Source organism: Oncorhynchus masou, chromosome 32 (assembly GCF_036934945.1).
Source record: "Oncorhynchus masou masou isolate Uvic2021 chromosome 32, UVic_Omas_1.1, whole genome shotgun sequence".
Classification (NCBI taxonomy): Eukaryota; Metazoa; Chordata; class Actinopteri; order Salmoniformes; family Salmonidae; genus Oncorhynchus; species Oncorhynchus masou.
In genome coordinates this window covers 90,145,241-90,159,218 of record NC_088243.1, presented here as the reverse complement: position 1 = coordinate 90,159,218, position 13,978 = coordinate 90,145,241, and the positions used below count along the sequence as shown (strand labels likewise).

At 47.3% G+C, this 13,978-nt stretch overlaps 1 protein-coding gene across 2 annotated transcripts in view; it reads left to right on the top strand.

Annotated features, from left to right (window-relative positions):
* The first annotated feature begins 239 nt into the window (after positions 1 to 239).
* The window catches only part of LOC135526786 (catenin alpha-1-like), a 255,405-nt gene continuing 241,666 nt past the window's right edge, over positions 240 to 13,978 (top strand). For both annotated transcript variants that reach the window (XM_064955444.1, XM_064955443.1), the window contains exons 1-3: positions 240 to 557; positions 6,129 to 6,246; positions 9,760 to 9,955. In XM_064955444.1, coding sequence (XP_064811516.1) covers positions 6,142 to 6,246; positions 9,760 to 9,955 — 301 coding nt within the window. In that variant the 5' untranslated portion in view covers positions 240 to 557; positions 6,129 to 6,141. The remainder of the gene's footprint in view (positions 558 to 6,128; positions 6,247 to 9,759; positions 9,956 to 13,978) is intronic.

The following is a 13,978-nucleotide window of genomic DNA, read 5'->3' as shown; positions in this document are numbered from 1 at the left end:
TATAAAAAAACATTATAAATTACAACAAGTTCAATTAAATCATTTTGCAATCTTTCCCCTTAGGAAATTGGATAGCTACTTCAGGTCAACTGATTAGCTAGATTATATAAGAAATTGCTTCCATTAGGTTTCATTAGAAATACGTCATTAGGTCCTTATAAAGTCAAGCGTTGTCATTTCAGCACCACGCCTTTTAACACCTGATATTTGTCCCGTCAGAGCCTCGTCTGCCCTCCGGTGACTTCAGGAAGTAGCACACCGACCCCCTCCGCCTATTGTTGATCCACCCTGCCGGGAACAGAGAACCGTTCTGACCGAAACGTGGGAATCCCTTTTTTTGTTGTTGTATTTCAACATTTTATCGCTACTCGTATGCTGTGACTTTCAACAGTTTAGAATTACATCGATAAAAGTATCGAAGCTATAACTCTCTCAAAGGGAGTGAGGTTGTTTGGGAAAGAGGAAACTTTTTTTCATCCCTGAACGAATTTCCATTCCTCCATTTTGAGGCGTTTTGTTTTTTGGAGCTGGAAAAAGTTTAAGTGTATTGTCTTTCGGTAAGTTTTCATTGAGATTAAGTTTTTTGTTTTGTTTGTTGCGTAAGTAGTTTTGTCTTTTGTTTTAGTCAGTTACATTTAGCTATTTGTCACCATTTTAATTGTTTCAATGTAATACGAAACTAAATTGTACGTGTCTCGCTCGTATTGTGCTAGCGAATACTTCACGTTTTAAGTTACACACCGTCGCTAGTTAAATAGCAAACAGTGATGTTGAAAATACTGTAGTATATAACTAGTTATAAATTTTAAAACCGCGTCAGTAAATTTAACTATATGTTGCTAATTTCAACAATCATAGCAGTAACTGTTTGAAGTTGCGTGGGATTTCGATGTGGCCACTTGCTAATGCTAATGCTAAGTTAGCCAAAGGCAAACCAACTCGTCGCCAACTACAAGTGTTTGTTATATCAGCAAAAAAAACAAACAGCTCCAATGTAAAGCCAAAACTAGAAATGAATCGACATAACATTAATTGGTTACGCTAGTTAAATGAGTAGTTTTACAGTTTAGTTAACTAGGCAGCTTCCTGACATTCCCAACATCCCAGTTGAAAGTTTTTAAAACAGGATGAATGCAACCAGAGGGAAGAATTGGGCCACCGCCCTCCTCACCCGCACGATGCTCCTAACCTGATCTGCTGAATAGTGTACAAAATAAGGAATTTCCCATGTATTTACAAAAAATATTGAATAATAGCTAACACTCAATCACTTTACTGCTGTCGTCCCCGTGTCCTCGACTAGATACTGTATCTCACAGCAACCCAATATATATGTTCTCTGACAGTTTATTCAATCATATTGTGTATATGCAATCATTTCTATGAATGGGCTCACCAGAAACTAATTCTCATAACCCTACCATTTATCACCATGTAGTCCTACCTAACTAGTTGACTTGCATAGATTCGGTTTTAGATTTTTAATTTTTTCATTTTCTCTTGAATGGCATTGGCCTAAATTCCACCGTTGTCATGAGAATGCCCCCCTACCCCACCCTGTAAACCCTGTTGAACTGACCAGCCTACCTTCTTCAATAAGTCTCAGCCCGCATCCCAAATAGCACCTGATTCTTTATAGATATATCTATATATCTATCATATATCTATCATTAACATTGCATCCCAACACATTTGTAGCCTAATACATCCGATAATAAGCACCCGGCTCTGTTCGCATAGCGGTGCAGGTTTCTCATAACAAATTAACGATTTTAACATTTTGTGGTGGGCGTCAAAGTTGTTTACGCGTGTTGCAAAAAAGCGAAATTAGCGCGACACGAGCTGAGTTCAATGTAAAAAGGCTTTAAAAGTTTAATGGCTTAGTGTACACTTGGTGCTCTGTTGACATGTCAGAGATGAATGTTTTTTTTTTTTTGTAAAGAAATCTATGGGAAAAAAGAACTGGATTTTGGAATTGGTATGTTAAACGTACACTTAAATATGATCATGCTGATCCATCCGGGTTTGTGGTAATTTTTCACCCAGACAAAGAGATGAAACACAGGAGAAATATCTTGCCTAGTTTTGTAAATGCTGATCTAATATACTTGTTATTTTCTGCTCGGCTTCAGACTAATTTTGTGCTTCAGTTGCACTTCTCCATTCGGATGTGAACTCATGGATGAGAATTCACAAGTGACGTTCTATCAGCAGACAGACGGTCTGACAGTGTAGCAAAAAGTTTCTCATGTGCTTTTCTCTGTGTAGCCTATTTTTCTCTGGTAAAATGCAAGATTAACTTAAAGCAAAAAACATTAGGAAATGTTCCTGGCTACATTTATGTATTTCTTAAATTTTACCTTTATTTTACTAGGCAAGTCAGTTAAGAACAAATTCTTATTTTCAATGACGGCCTAGGAACAGGGGCAGAACGACAGATCTGTACCTTGTCAGCTCGGGGGATTTGAACTTGCAACCTTTCAGTTACTAATCCAACGCTCTAACCACTAGGCTACCCTGCCGCCCCGACATCTTCTATGATGGACATTAGAAATGTAGCCTAATGGCAATGCATAATTTTTGCCCCCAAAAATTACCCTTTTCGTTATAAACTATAAATTTACTTGTGTGGCTGATAGCCAGGTGTCGTATTACTTCTGTTGTCATCTGATGAAAATGAAGCCATTTTCTACTGAATGTGTTGCACTAATGAAAACTATAGTTGCACATACCTGATCACACTATTGAACAAAACTGACTTTCAATATAAAACGCAGGTGAAATGGTGAAATTATTTTTAATCTGCATTTTGAAAATGTAGATTTCGGACCTCAAAACGTGACGCCTGTCCATCTTACCTCTAGTGTTTTATGTCCTGTGGTTTGGAGAAGAAAGAGGTTCAGTTCAACAGTAGAGTGAGCCTGTCAGTTAACCAGGGACCTTGATTCTTGCACAAAATCCAGCCTAGCTGACTCAATTTTCCAAATTTGACTGCTTTCCACCCCCCTCTTTTTATTTTTTTAAATTTAACCTTTATTTAACCAGGTGGGCAAGTTGAGAACAAGTTCTCATTTACAATTGTGACCTGGGCCTCTGGCCTCCATCGATATAGTCACACTGACTATAGCCATCATACAAGGGTAATACCTCCAATAACTTTTGAACGGCTCATGATAGAGAAATGAGGGTTTGACCATTTTGTTTACTTGAATTATTATATTTACAATTATGAACTGGGTGGGTCGAGCCCTGAATTCTGATTGGCTGACAGCCGTGGTACATCAGACTGTATACCACGGGTTTGAGAAAATGTTACATTTTTACTGCTCTAATTACATTGGCAACCAGTTTATAATATCAGTAAGGAACCTCAGGGATGTGTGGTATATGGCCAATATACCACGGCTTAAGGACTGTATCCAGCCACTCCTCGTTGGGTTGTGTGTAATAACGGTCCTTAGCTGTGGTATATTGGCCATATGTACCCCCCCCCCCCGCGCGCGCGCCTTATTGCTTAATTAACATATTTTATCCATTGGTCAAAGGATGCTTTTTTTGTTTTTGATTGGACACCCTACTAGATGGGGCCCTGGTCAGAAAGTAGTGCACTATGTAGGTAATAGGGTTACATTTGAGACGGCCCCCTCATTCGGTGTGTTGAGAGACGGCCCCCTCATTCGGTGTGTTGAGAGACGGCCCCCTCATTCGGTGTGTTGAGAGACGGCCCCCTCATTCGGTGTGTTGAGAGACGGCCCCCTCCCTCGGTGTGTTGAGAGACGGCCCCCTCCCTCTGTGTGTTGAGAGACGGCCCCCTCCCTCTGTGGGTTGAGAGACGGCCCCCTCCCTCGGTGGGTTGAGAGACGGCCCCCTCCCTCGGTGGGTTGAGAGACGGCCCCCTCCCTCGGTGGGTTGAGAGACGGCCCCCTCCCTCGGTGGGTTGAGAGACTGCCCCCTCCCTCGGTGGGTTGAGAGACGGCCCCCTCCTCGGTGGGTTGAGAGACGGCCCCCTCCTCGGTGGGTTGAGAGACGGCCCCCTCCCTCGGTGGGTTGAGAGACGGCCCCCTCCCTCGGTGGGTTGAGAGACGGCCCCCTCCTCGGTGGGTTGAGAGACGGCCCCCTCCCTCGGTGGGTTGAGAGACGGCCCCCTCCCTCGGTGGGTTGAGAGACGGCCCCCTCCCTCGGTGGGTTGAGAGACGGCCCCCTCCCTCGGTGGGTTGAGAGACGGCCCCCTCCTCGGTGGGTTGAGAGACGGCCCCCTCCTCGGTGGGTTGAGAGACGGCCCCCTCCCTCGGTGGGTTGAGAGACGGCCCCTCCCTCGGTGGGTTGAGAGACGGCCCCCTCCCTCGGTGGGTTGAGAGACGGCCCCCTCCCTCGGTGGGTTGAGAGACGGCCCCCTCCCTCGGTGGGTTGAGAGACGGCCCCCTCCCTCGGTGGGTTGAGAGACGGCCCCCTCCTCGGTGGGTTGAGAGACGGCCCCCTCCCTCGGTGGGTTGAGAGACGGCCCCCTCCCTCGGTGGGTTGAGAGACGGCCCCCTCCTCGGTGGGTTGAGAGACGGCCCCCTCCTCGGTGGGTTGAGAGACGGCCCCCTCCTCGGTGGGTTGAGAGACGGCCCCCTCCTCGGTGGGTTGAGAGACGGCCCCCTCCCTCTGTGGGTTGAGAGACGGCCCCCTCCCTCTGTGGGTTGAGAGACGGCCCCCTCCCTCGGTGGGTTGAGAGACGGCCCCCTCCCTCTGTGGGTTGAGAGACGGCCCCCTCCCTCTGTGGGTTGAGAGACGGCCCCCTCCCTCTGTGGGTTGAGAGACGGCCCCCTCCCTCTGTGGGTTGAGAGACGGCCCCCTCCCTCGGTGGGTTGAGAGACGGCCCCCTCCCTCGGTGGGTTGAGAGACGGCCCCCTCCCTCGGTGGGTTGAGAGACGGCCCCCTCCCTCTGTGGGTTGAGAGACGGCCCCCTCCCTCTGTGGGTTGAGAGACGGCCCCCTCCCTCTGTGGGTTGAGAGACGGCCCCCTCCCTCGGTGGGTTGAGAGACGGCCCCCTCCCTCGGTGGGTTGAGAGACGGCCCCCTCCCTCGGTGGGTTGAGAGACGGCCCCCTCCCTCTGTGGGTTGAGAGACGGCCCCCTCCCTCTGTGGGTTGAGAGACGGCCCCCTCCCTCGGTGGGTTGAGAGACGGCCCCCTCCCTCGGTGGGTTGAGAGACGGCCCCCTCCCTCGGTGGGTTGAGAGACGGCCCCCTCCCTCGGTGGGTTGAGAGACGGCCCCCTCCCTCGGTGGGTTGAGAGACGGCCCCCTCCCTCTGTGGGTTGAGAGACGGCCCCCTCCCTCGGTGGGTTGAGTGACGGCCAGCCCCCTCAGTTTAGACCAGGCAGGCAAACAGGCTCCCGGGTCCAGCCCTCGGGGCATCCTGATTATCCCTGTCTGCCACTCAGTGCATTAAGGCTAATCAATACAAGGCCTGTCCCTGCATGAAAAGGAAAATCGAATAAGTGCCAATATGTTACTCTGCTCCACTTATGTCTGTCTGTCTAACAATGACGGAGTGAGACCTGTCTCCTCTGAAGAGGGAGCATCCATATTTAAAACGGCATCTGTCCGAATTGTCACGACACCATGGGTTCTTCCCAAATGGCACCCTTTTTCACACACACACACACCGTTTGCCTGGCACGCTGTGTGCCCTGGTCATAGGGAATAGGGCTTCGTGACTTTTTTTTCTTTCTTCCTTTTTGTTGCCATGGTTGCAGTGGGGGTTTCCTAAATCGCTGTAGAATGAATTGGTTCAATAAAAACACATTTTTTTTCAATGGGTTTCACAGCTTTTTTATTCCATGCCGTTTTAAGGCCTTGTGTGTGTGGGGGTGTGTGTGTGTGGGTAGGTAGGTCTTATCTAGGCTAGCTGGCCCAATACTGTTCTATGCTGCACATGGGTCAGTTGAACTGTGTTGTACCTCCAGGGTGAACAAACAGGCCAGAGGTCAGTTGAACTGTGTTGTACCTCCAGGGTGAAAGTGTGCTGTGTTGTTGTCATGGTGTGTGGCTTAAACCCCTCCCCCATATCTGATGAATGACCCAGCCAAGCCCAAGACATCCATTTTGTCATAATCTCACCATCTCTCTCGCCTCTCCTTTTCAGATACGGAGTGAACATGACAGCCATAAACACGGCCAACATCAACTTCAAATGGGATCCGAAGAGCCTGGAGATCCGTACCCTGGCTGTTGAGCGGCTGCTGGAGCCCTTGGTCACGCAGGTCAGAATACATTTTAACAATCCATCATGGATGGAAAACTCACGCCTTCACTTTATCCACATTTTTGTTAAGTTACAGCCTTATTCTAAAATGGATTAAATACATTTTCCCTCGTTAATCTACACACAATACCTCACAAAGACAAAGTGAAAGCAGGGGTTTTTGACTGCATTATCAGTCAAAAGTTTGGACACCTTAATTGTTAATATTTTCTACATTGTAGAAAAATAGTGAACAGTTACACATGGAATCATGTACAGTATTAACCAAAAGTGTTAAACAAATCAAAATATATTTTCTATTTGAGATTCTTCAAAGTAGCCACCCTTTGCCTTGATGACAGCTTTGTATTCTCTCAACCAGCTTCATGAGGAATGCTTTTCCAACAGTCTTGAAGGAGTTCCCACATATGCTGAGCACTTGTTGGCTGATTTTCCTTCACTCTGCTGTCCAAATCAATCCACACCATCTCAATTGGGTTTTTGGGTGATTGTGGAGGCCAGGTCATCTGATGCATCACTCTCCTTCTTGGTCAAATAGCCCTTACACAGCCTGGAGGTGTGTGTTGAGTCATTGTCCTGTTGAAAAACAAATGATAGTCCCAATAAGCGCAAACCAGATAAAATGTCGTATCGCTGTGGTAGCCATGCTGGTTAAGTGTGCCTTGAATTCTAAATAAATCACCCCCAAATCTCAAATTTGGACTCATTAGACCAAAGGATAGAGTTCCATCGGTCCATTGCTCGTGTTTCTTGGCCTAAGCAATTCCCTTCTTCTTATTGGCGTCCTTTAGTGGTGGTTTCTTTGCAGCAATTCGACCATGAAGGCCTGATTTCACGGTCTCCTCTGAACAGTTGAGGTTGATGTGTGTATTACTTTTACTCTGTAAAGCATTTATTTGGGCTGCAATCTGAGGCTGGTAACTCTAATGAACTTATCTTCAGCAGCAGAGGTAACTCGGTCTTCCTTTCCTGTGACGTTCATGGTTCTTCATGTTATGCATTGACTAAATGCCTTAATGATGGACTGCCGTTTCTCTTTGCTTATTTGAGCTGATCTTGCCATAATATGGACTTGGTCTTTTACCAAATAGGGCTATCTTTTGTATACCACCCTTACCATGTCACAACACAACTGATTGACTCAAACACTTTTTAAGAAGGAAAGAAATTCCACAAATTAAGTGAAGGCACACCTGTTAATTGAAATGCATTCCAGGTGACTTGCTCATGAAGCTGGTTGAGAGAATGCCAAGAGTGTGTAAAGCTGCCATCGAGGCAAATGGTGGCTACAAAATATAATCTTATATTTTGTTTTGTTTAACACTTTCTTTGGTTACATTTACATTAACATTTAAGTCATTTAGCAGACGCTCTTATCCAGAGCGACTTACAAATTGGTGAATTCACCTTCTGACATCCAGTGGAACAGCCACTTTACAATAGTGCATCTAAATCATTAAGGGGGGGGGGGTGAGAAGGATTACTTATCCTATCCTAGGTATTCCTTGAAGAGGTGGGGTTTCAGGTGTCTCCTGATGTCTTACTACATGATTCAGCAGGTAGCCTAGTAGTTAGAGCGTTGGTCCAGTCACCGGAAGGTTGCTGGATCGAATCCCTGAGCTGACAAGGTACAAATTTGCCGTTTTGCTCCTGAGCAAGACAATTAACCCACTGTTCCTCAGGCACTGTTCCTCAGGTACCCCCCCCCCCCCCCCGCGCACCTCTCCGATTCAGTGGTTAAATACATTTCAGGTGAATGCTTTGTCGTACTACTGACGAGGTATCCAGCTTTCCCATGTGTTATTTCATAGTTTTGATGTCTTCATTATTTTTCTACGATGTAAAAAAACAAAAGGAAACCTTGAATGAGTGTCCCAACCTTTTGACTGGTGCTGTAATTATTCAGACCATTTGCCACGAGACTTGAATTTTAGCTCTGGCGCATCCTGTTTCCATTGATCATCCTTGATGTTGCTACAACTTGATTGGAGTCCACTTGTGGTAAATTCAATTGATTGGACATGATTTAGCAAGGCACAAACCTGTCCTATATAAAGGTCCCACAGCTGACGGTGCAGAGCAAAAACCAAGCCACAAGGCCGACGGAATTGTCTGTAAGAACTCTGAGACAGGATTGTGTCGAGGCACAGATCTGGGGAAGGCTACCAAAAAATGTCTGAAGCATTGAAGGTCCCCAAGAACACAGTGGTCTCCTATATTCTTAATGGAGAAAGTGTAAACACCAAGACTCTTCCTAGAACTGGCCGCATGGCCAAACTGACCAATCGGGGGAGAAGGGTCTTGGTCAGGTCAGGGAGATGACCAAGAACCTGATGGTCACTCTGACAGAGCTCCAGAGTTCCTCTTTGAGGATGGGAGAAACTTCCAGAAGGACAATCATCTCTGCAGTACTCCACCAATCAGGCCTTTATGGTAGAATGGCCAAACGGAAGCCACTCTTCAGTAAAAGGCACATGGCAGCTCTCTTGGAGGAAACCAGACACCGCTCATCAGCTGGCCAATACCAGCCCTACGGTGAAGCATGGTGGTGGCAGCGTCATGCTGTGGGGATGTTTTTCAGTGGCAGGGACTGTGAGACTTGTCAGGATCGAAGGAAAGATGAACGGAGCAAAGTACAGAGGGATCCTTGATGAAAACCTGCTCCAGAGTGCTCATGACCTCAGACTGGGGTGAAGGTTCACTTTCCAACAGGACAACGACCCCTAAGCACACAGCCAAGACAACCCAGGAGTGGCTTTGGGACAAGTTTCTAAATGTCCTTGAGTGGCCCAGCCAGAGCCCGGACTTGTACCCGATCGAACATCTCTGGAGAGACCTGAAAATAGCTGTGCAGCGACACTCCCCATCCAACCTGACAGTGCTTGAGAGGATCTGCAGAGAAGAATGGGAGAAACTCCCCAAATACAGGTGTGCCAAGCTTGTAGCGTCATACCCAAGAAGACTTAAGGCTGTAATCGCTGCCAAAGGTAGTTCAACAACGCAAAGAGTATGATTTTCTTTTTGTAAATGTGATATTTCTGTTTTTGTTCAATACATTTACAAACATTTCTAAAATAAAGTTTTTGCTTTTGTCATTTATAGGATATTGTGTGTAGATTGATGGGAAAAACAAACAAACAATTGAATCCATTTTACAATAGGGCTGTAACAAAATGTGGAATAAGTTAAGGGTTCTGAATATTTTCTGAGTGTACATTTGGTCAAGTTTGATAAATGATGTCAATGCAAAGGCCTCCTGGAAGCATTTCTATTTATTTATATATTTTAGAACGGGTGATCGTGCATTCACTCTGTTTTGATTTGTTCCTTGGTATCTAGCCCTAACTGCCTGAATGACACTAGCTACTTCTACTATTTTAGTATGGAATCAAAGACGAGGCAAGAGATGGCTGAAAGGTGAACTCTGCAACAAAATATGTCCTTCTGACGTTGTGCATCTCACCCTCAAGGCATTTGACCTCTCTCTCTCTCTCTCGTCCTGCTCCTAAAGGTCACAACCCTGGTGAACTCCAGCAACAAGGGTCCGTCCAATAAGAAGAAGGGTCGCTCTAAGAAGGCCCATGTATTGGCTGCCTCGGTGGAAACCGCCACCTTGAACTTCCTGGATAAAGGAGAGAAGATCGCCAAGGAGAGCCAGTTCCTCAAGGACGAGCTCACTGCTGCCGTGGAGGATGTACGCAAGCAAGGTACGGTTAAGCATCTACTGGCCTTGACTCCTTTGCTCTGAATCTCTGAAATGACCAGATATGTAATTTGGCCTTGTATTTCTGCCTCTTGAGTTCCAAGAGAGCATATTTATCCAGTTGGGGCTCTATGATTCTCCCCTATGTATTTATTCAAACTGTTTCCAGGCATTGAACCGTTGCTCTCTGTTCTGTCATATCTTCCATTCTACTCTGCCCTGCAGTCTTTCAATCTGTCTTGCCCGTATTGAGGGGAAAGTGTGTGTGTGTGTGTGTGTGCACCAGGGTTTCTCTGGATCAAAAAGGGGCTTAAGTGGGTGGGTGTGGCAATGTTTGAGTCGTTACAGCTGAAATTTCAAGAATTTGAGGCCCACCATGTGTGCAGAGGATTGGCTTAAAAAGGCTACAATTTCCTGCAATTTTACATTTGTCTAGGGAGGCAAGATACATTTTTGCCGTTTTTAAAGCTAATTTCCTGAAAATATTCACTTTTTGCCATGCAAGTTGAGAGAAAATGTTGCAGATTACAAAGATAAAATCTGCTATTCTCCCTTCTGGAGCTGAGTATCGTTTTTATAGTTTTAAAGGCCCGCCCAAGCCTTTTTAAAGGTATAAAAATTCCTGTTGTGTTAGCTCAGTCTAGAGGGCTGCGTAGAGGCTTGCGGTTTTATGCATCATCACCCCAATCTTTTAACTCATGTTGTTAAATCTCATTACTCCTTGTAGCTGCGGTGTGATTTTTTTCCTCTCTGTCACTTCTGGTGGAGGGAGGAGAGGACTCAGGTTAATGGAGAGGTTTAACCCTGTCAAGATGCTCAGCTCCTCATTTCTCAATGGCTTGTTTTGCCATGAATGTTTTAAAAACCTGTTGATATTGATGCCAATTGAATGAGACAATATTTTGTAGGCAGGAGAGGAATCTCACCCAATATCTTCTCTCATCCCATTTTCTTCCTATTTACATACAGAGTATCTGTATCCCAATTTACCCAGGCTGAAAATAGGGATTTTATGCACATGTGCAGTTTTTTTGGACTGATTTTCCACTCTGCTGCCTGTATTAGCTGCTGGGCTGAGGGCTCCACTCTGCTGCCTGTGTTAGCTGCTGGGCTGAGGGCTCCACTCTGCTGCCTGTATTAGCTGCTGGGCTCCACTCTGCTGCCTGTATTAGCTGCTGGGCTCCACTCTGCTGCCTGTATTAGCTGCTGGGATGAAGGCTCCACTCTGCTGCCTGTATTAGCTGCTGGGATGAAGGCTCCACTCTGCTGCCTGTTAGCTGCTGGGCTGAGGGCTCCACTCTGCTGCCTGTATTAGCTGCTGGGCTCCACTCTGCTGCCTGTATTAGCTGCTGGGATGAAGGCTCCACTCTGCTGCCTGTATTAGCTGCTGGGCTGAGGGCTCCACTCTGCTGCCTGTATTAGCTGCTGGGCTCCACTCTGCTGCCTGTATTAGCTGCTGGGCTCCACTCTGCTGCCTGCCTGTATTAGCTGCTGGGCTCCACTCTGCTGCCTGCCTGTATTAGCTGCTGGGCTCCACTCTGCTGCCTGCCTGTATTAGCTGCTGGGCTCCACTCTGCTGCCTGCCTGTATTAGCTGCTGGGCTGAGGGCTCCACTCTGCTGCCTGCCTGTATTAGCTGCTGGGCTGAGGGCTCCACTCTGCTGCTTGCCTGTATTAGCTGCTGGGCTCCACTCTGCTGCCTGTGTTAGCTGCTGGGATGAGGGCTCCACTCTGCTGCCTGTATTAGCTGCTGGGATGAGGGCTCCACTCTGCTGCCTGTATTAGCTGCTGGGCTGAGGGCTCCACTCTGCTGCCTGTATTAGCTGCTGGGATGAGGGCTCCACTCTGCTGCCTGTGTTAGCTGCTGGGCTGAGGGCTCCACTCTGCTGCCTGTGTTAGCTGCTGGAATGAGGGCTCCACTCTGCTGCCTGTGTTAGCTGCTGGGCTCCACTCTGCTGCCTGTATTAGCTGCTGGGATGAGGGCTCCACTCTGCTGCCTGTATTAGCTGCTGGGCTGAGGGCTCCACTCTGCTGCCTGTATTAGCTGCTGGGATGAGGGCTCCACTCTGCTGCCTGTGTTAGCTGCTAGGCTGAGGGCTCCACTCTGCTGCCTGTGTTAGCTGCTGGGCTGAGGGCTCCACTCTGCTGCCTGTATTAGCTGCTGGGCTCTACTCTGCTGCCTGTGTTAGCTGCTGGGCTCGACTCTGCTGCCTGTGTTAGCTGAGGGCTCCACTCTGCTGCCTGTATTAGCTGCTGAGGGCTCCACTCTGCTGCCTGTGTTAGCTGAGGGCTCCACTCTGCTGCCTGTATTAGCTGCTGAGGGCTCCACTCTGCTGCCTGTATTAGCTGCTGAGGGCTCCACTCTGCTGCCTGTATTAGCTGCTGAGGGCTCCACTCTGCTGCCTGTATTAGCTGCTGGGCTCCACTCTGCTGCCTGTGTATTCACCCCCCTTGGCCTTCTTGCCTTACAACCTGTAAATAAAATGTGTATATTTTATTGTATCATTTGATTTACCCAATATGCCTACCACTTTGAAGATGCAAAATATGTTTTTAAATTGTGAAACAAGACAACAACACCAACTTGAGCGTGTGTAACTATTCACCCCACCCCCCCTCCAAAGTCAATACTTTGTAGAGACACCTTTTGCAGCAATTACAGCTGCAAGTCTCTTGGGGGGTATGTCTCTATAAGCTTGGCACATCTAGCCACTGGGCTTTTTGCCCATTCTTCAAGGCAAAACTGCTCCAGCTCCTTCAAGTAGGATGGGTTCCTGCTGGTGTACAGCCATCTTTAAGTCACACCACAGATTCTTAATTGGATTGAGGTCTGGGCTTTGACTAGGCCATTCCAATACATTTTAAATGTTTCCCCTTAAACCACTCGAGTGTTGCTTTCGCAGTATGCTCAAGGTCGTTGTTCTGCTAGAACCTCCCTCCCAGTCCTCAAATCTCTGGAAGACAAAACAGTTTCCTTCAAGAATGTGTCTGTGTGTATGCACACAGGTGGACTCATTATGTAACTGAAGGTAATTGGTTGCACTAGATCTTATCTAGGGGCTTCAGAGCAGAGGGGGTGAATACGTATGCACACTGGCTTCAGAGCAGAGGGGGTGAATACGTATGCACACTGGCTTCAGAGCAGAGGGGGTGAATACGTATGCACACCGGCTTCAGAGCAGAGGGGGTGAATACGTATGCACACTGGCTTCAGAGCAGAGGGGGTGAATACGTATGCACACTGGCTTCAGAGCAGAGGGGGTGAATACGTATGCTCACAGGCTTCAGAGCAGAGGAGGTGAATACGTATGCACACTGGCTTCAGAGCAGAGGGGGTGAATACGTATGCACACTGGCTTCAGAGCAGAGGGGGTGAATACGTATGCTCACAGGCTTCAGAGCAGAGGGGGTGAATACGTATGCACACACCTCTTTTCCATTTTTTTCATTTTTTTGAAACCAGTCTTTTTGATTTCACTTAGACAAAATCCAAATTGGTTTTGTCCATCGCATGAAATCCAAATTTAAATCAGTAAGTTACAGGTTGTAATGCAACGACGACGACGACAACAAGAAGAAGAAGAAGAAGAAGAAACACCAAAGGGGATGAATACTTTTGCCAGGCGCTGTACGGCGTAACCACGGCACCGGGCGACGCTAAACAAACCGGCCAGACCTTTTCTGTTCTCCACCGGTACCGGTCCCGGTACGAGCTCGACTGACGAGAACGTTTGTCTGCTCAGAGACGGAACACCAGACACAGACACGCTGTCTAATTGGTGATTGAATGTTTTTTTTTTTTTTTTTCTCATCATCATGGCAAACATTGGTTGAACTGTGCAGGAGGGGGCTAAAGGGGGGTAGATTTTGGGCATTGGTGGGTAAAGGTGTCTATTCCACCAGCCACGTTGGTGGGTGGTCAGGGCTCCACTGTACGAGCATTTCACTCACATTTGTGAATTAAAAGTCTAGTGTGATCACATTTTATAGTAACATAAATGTTGCAGTAACTGTTTTCAAAGTATTTC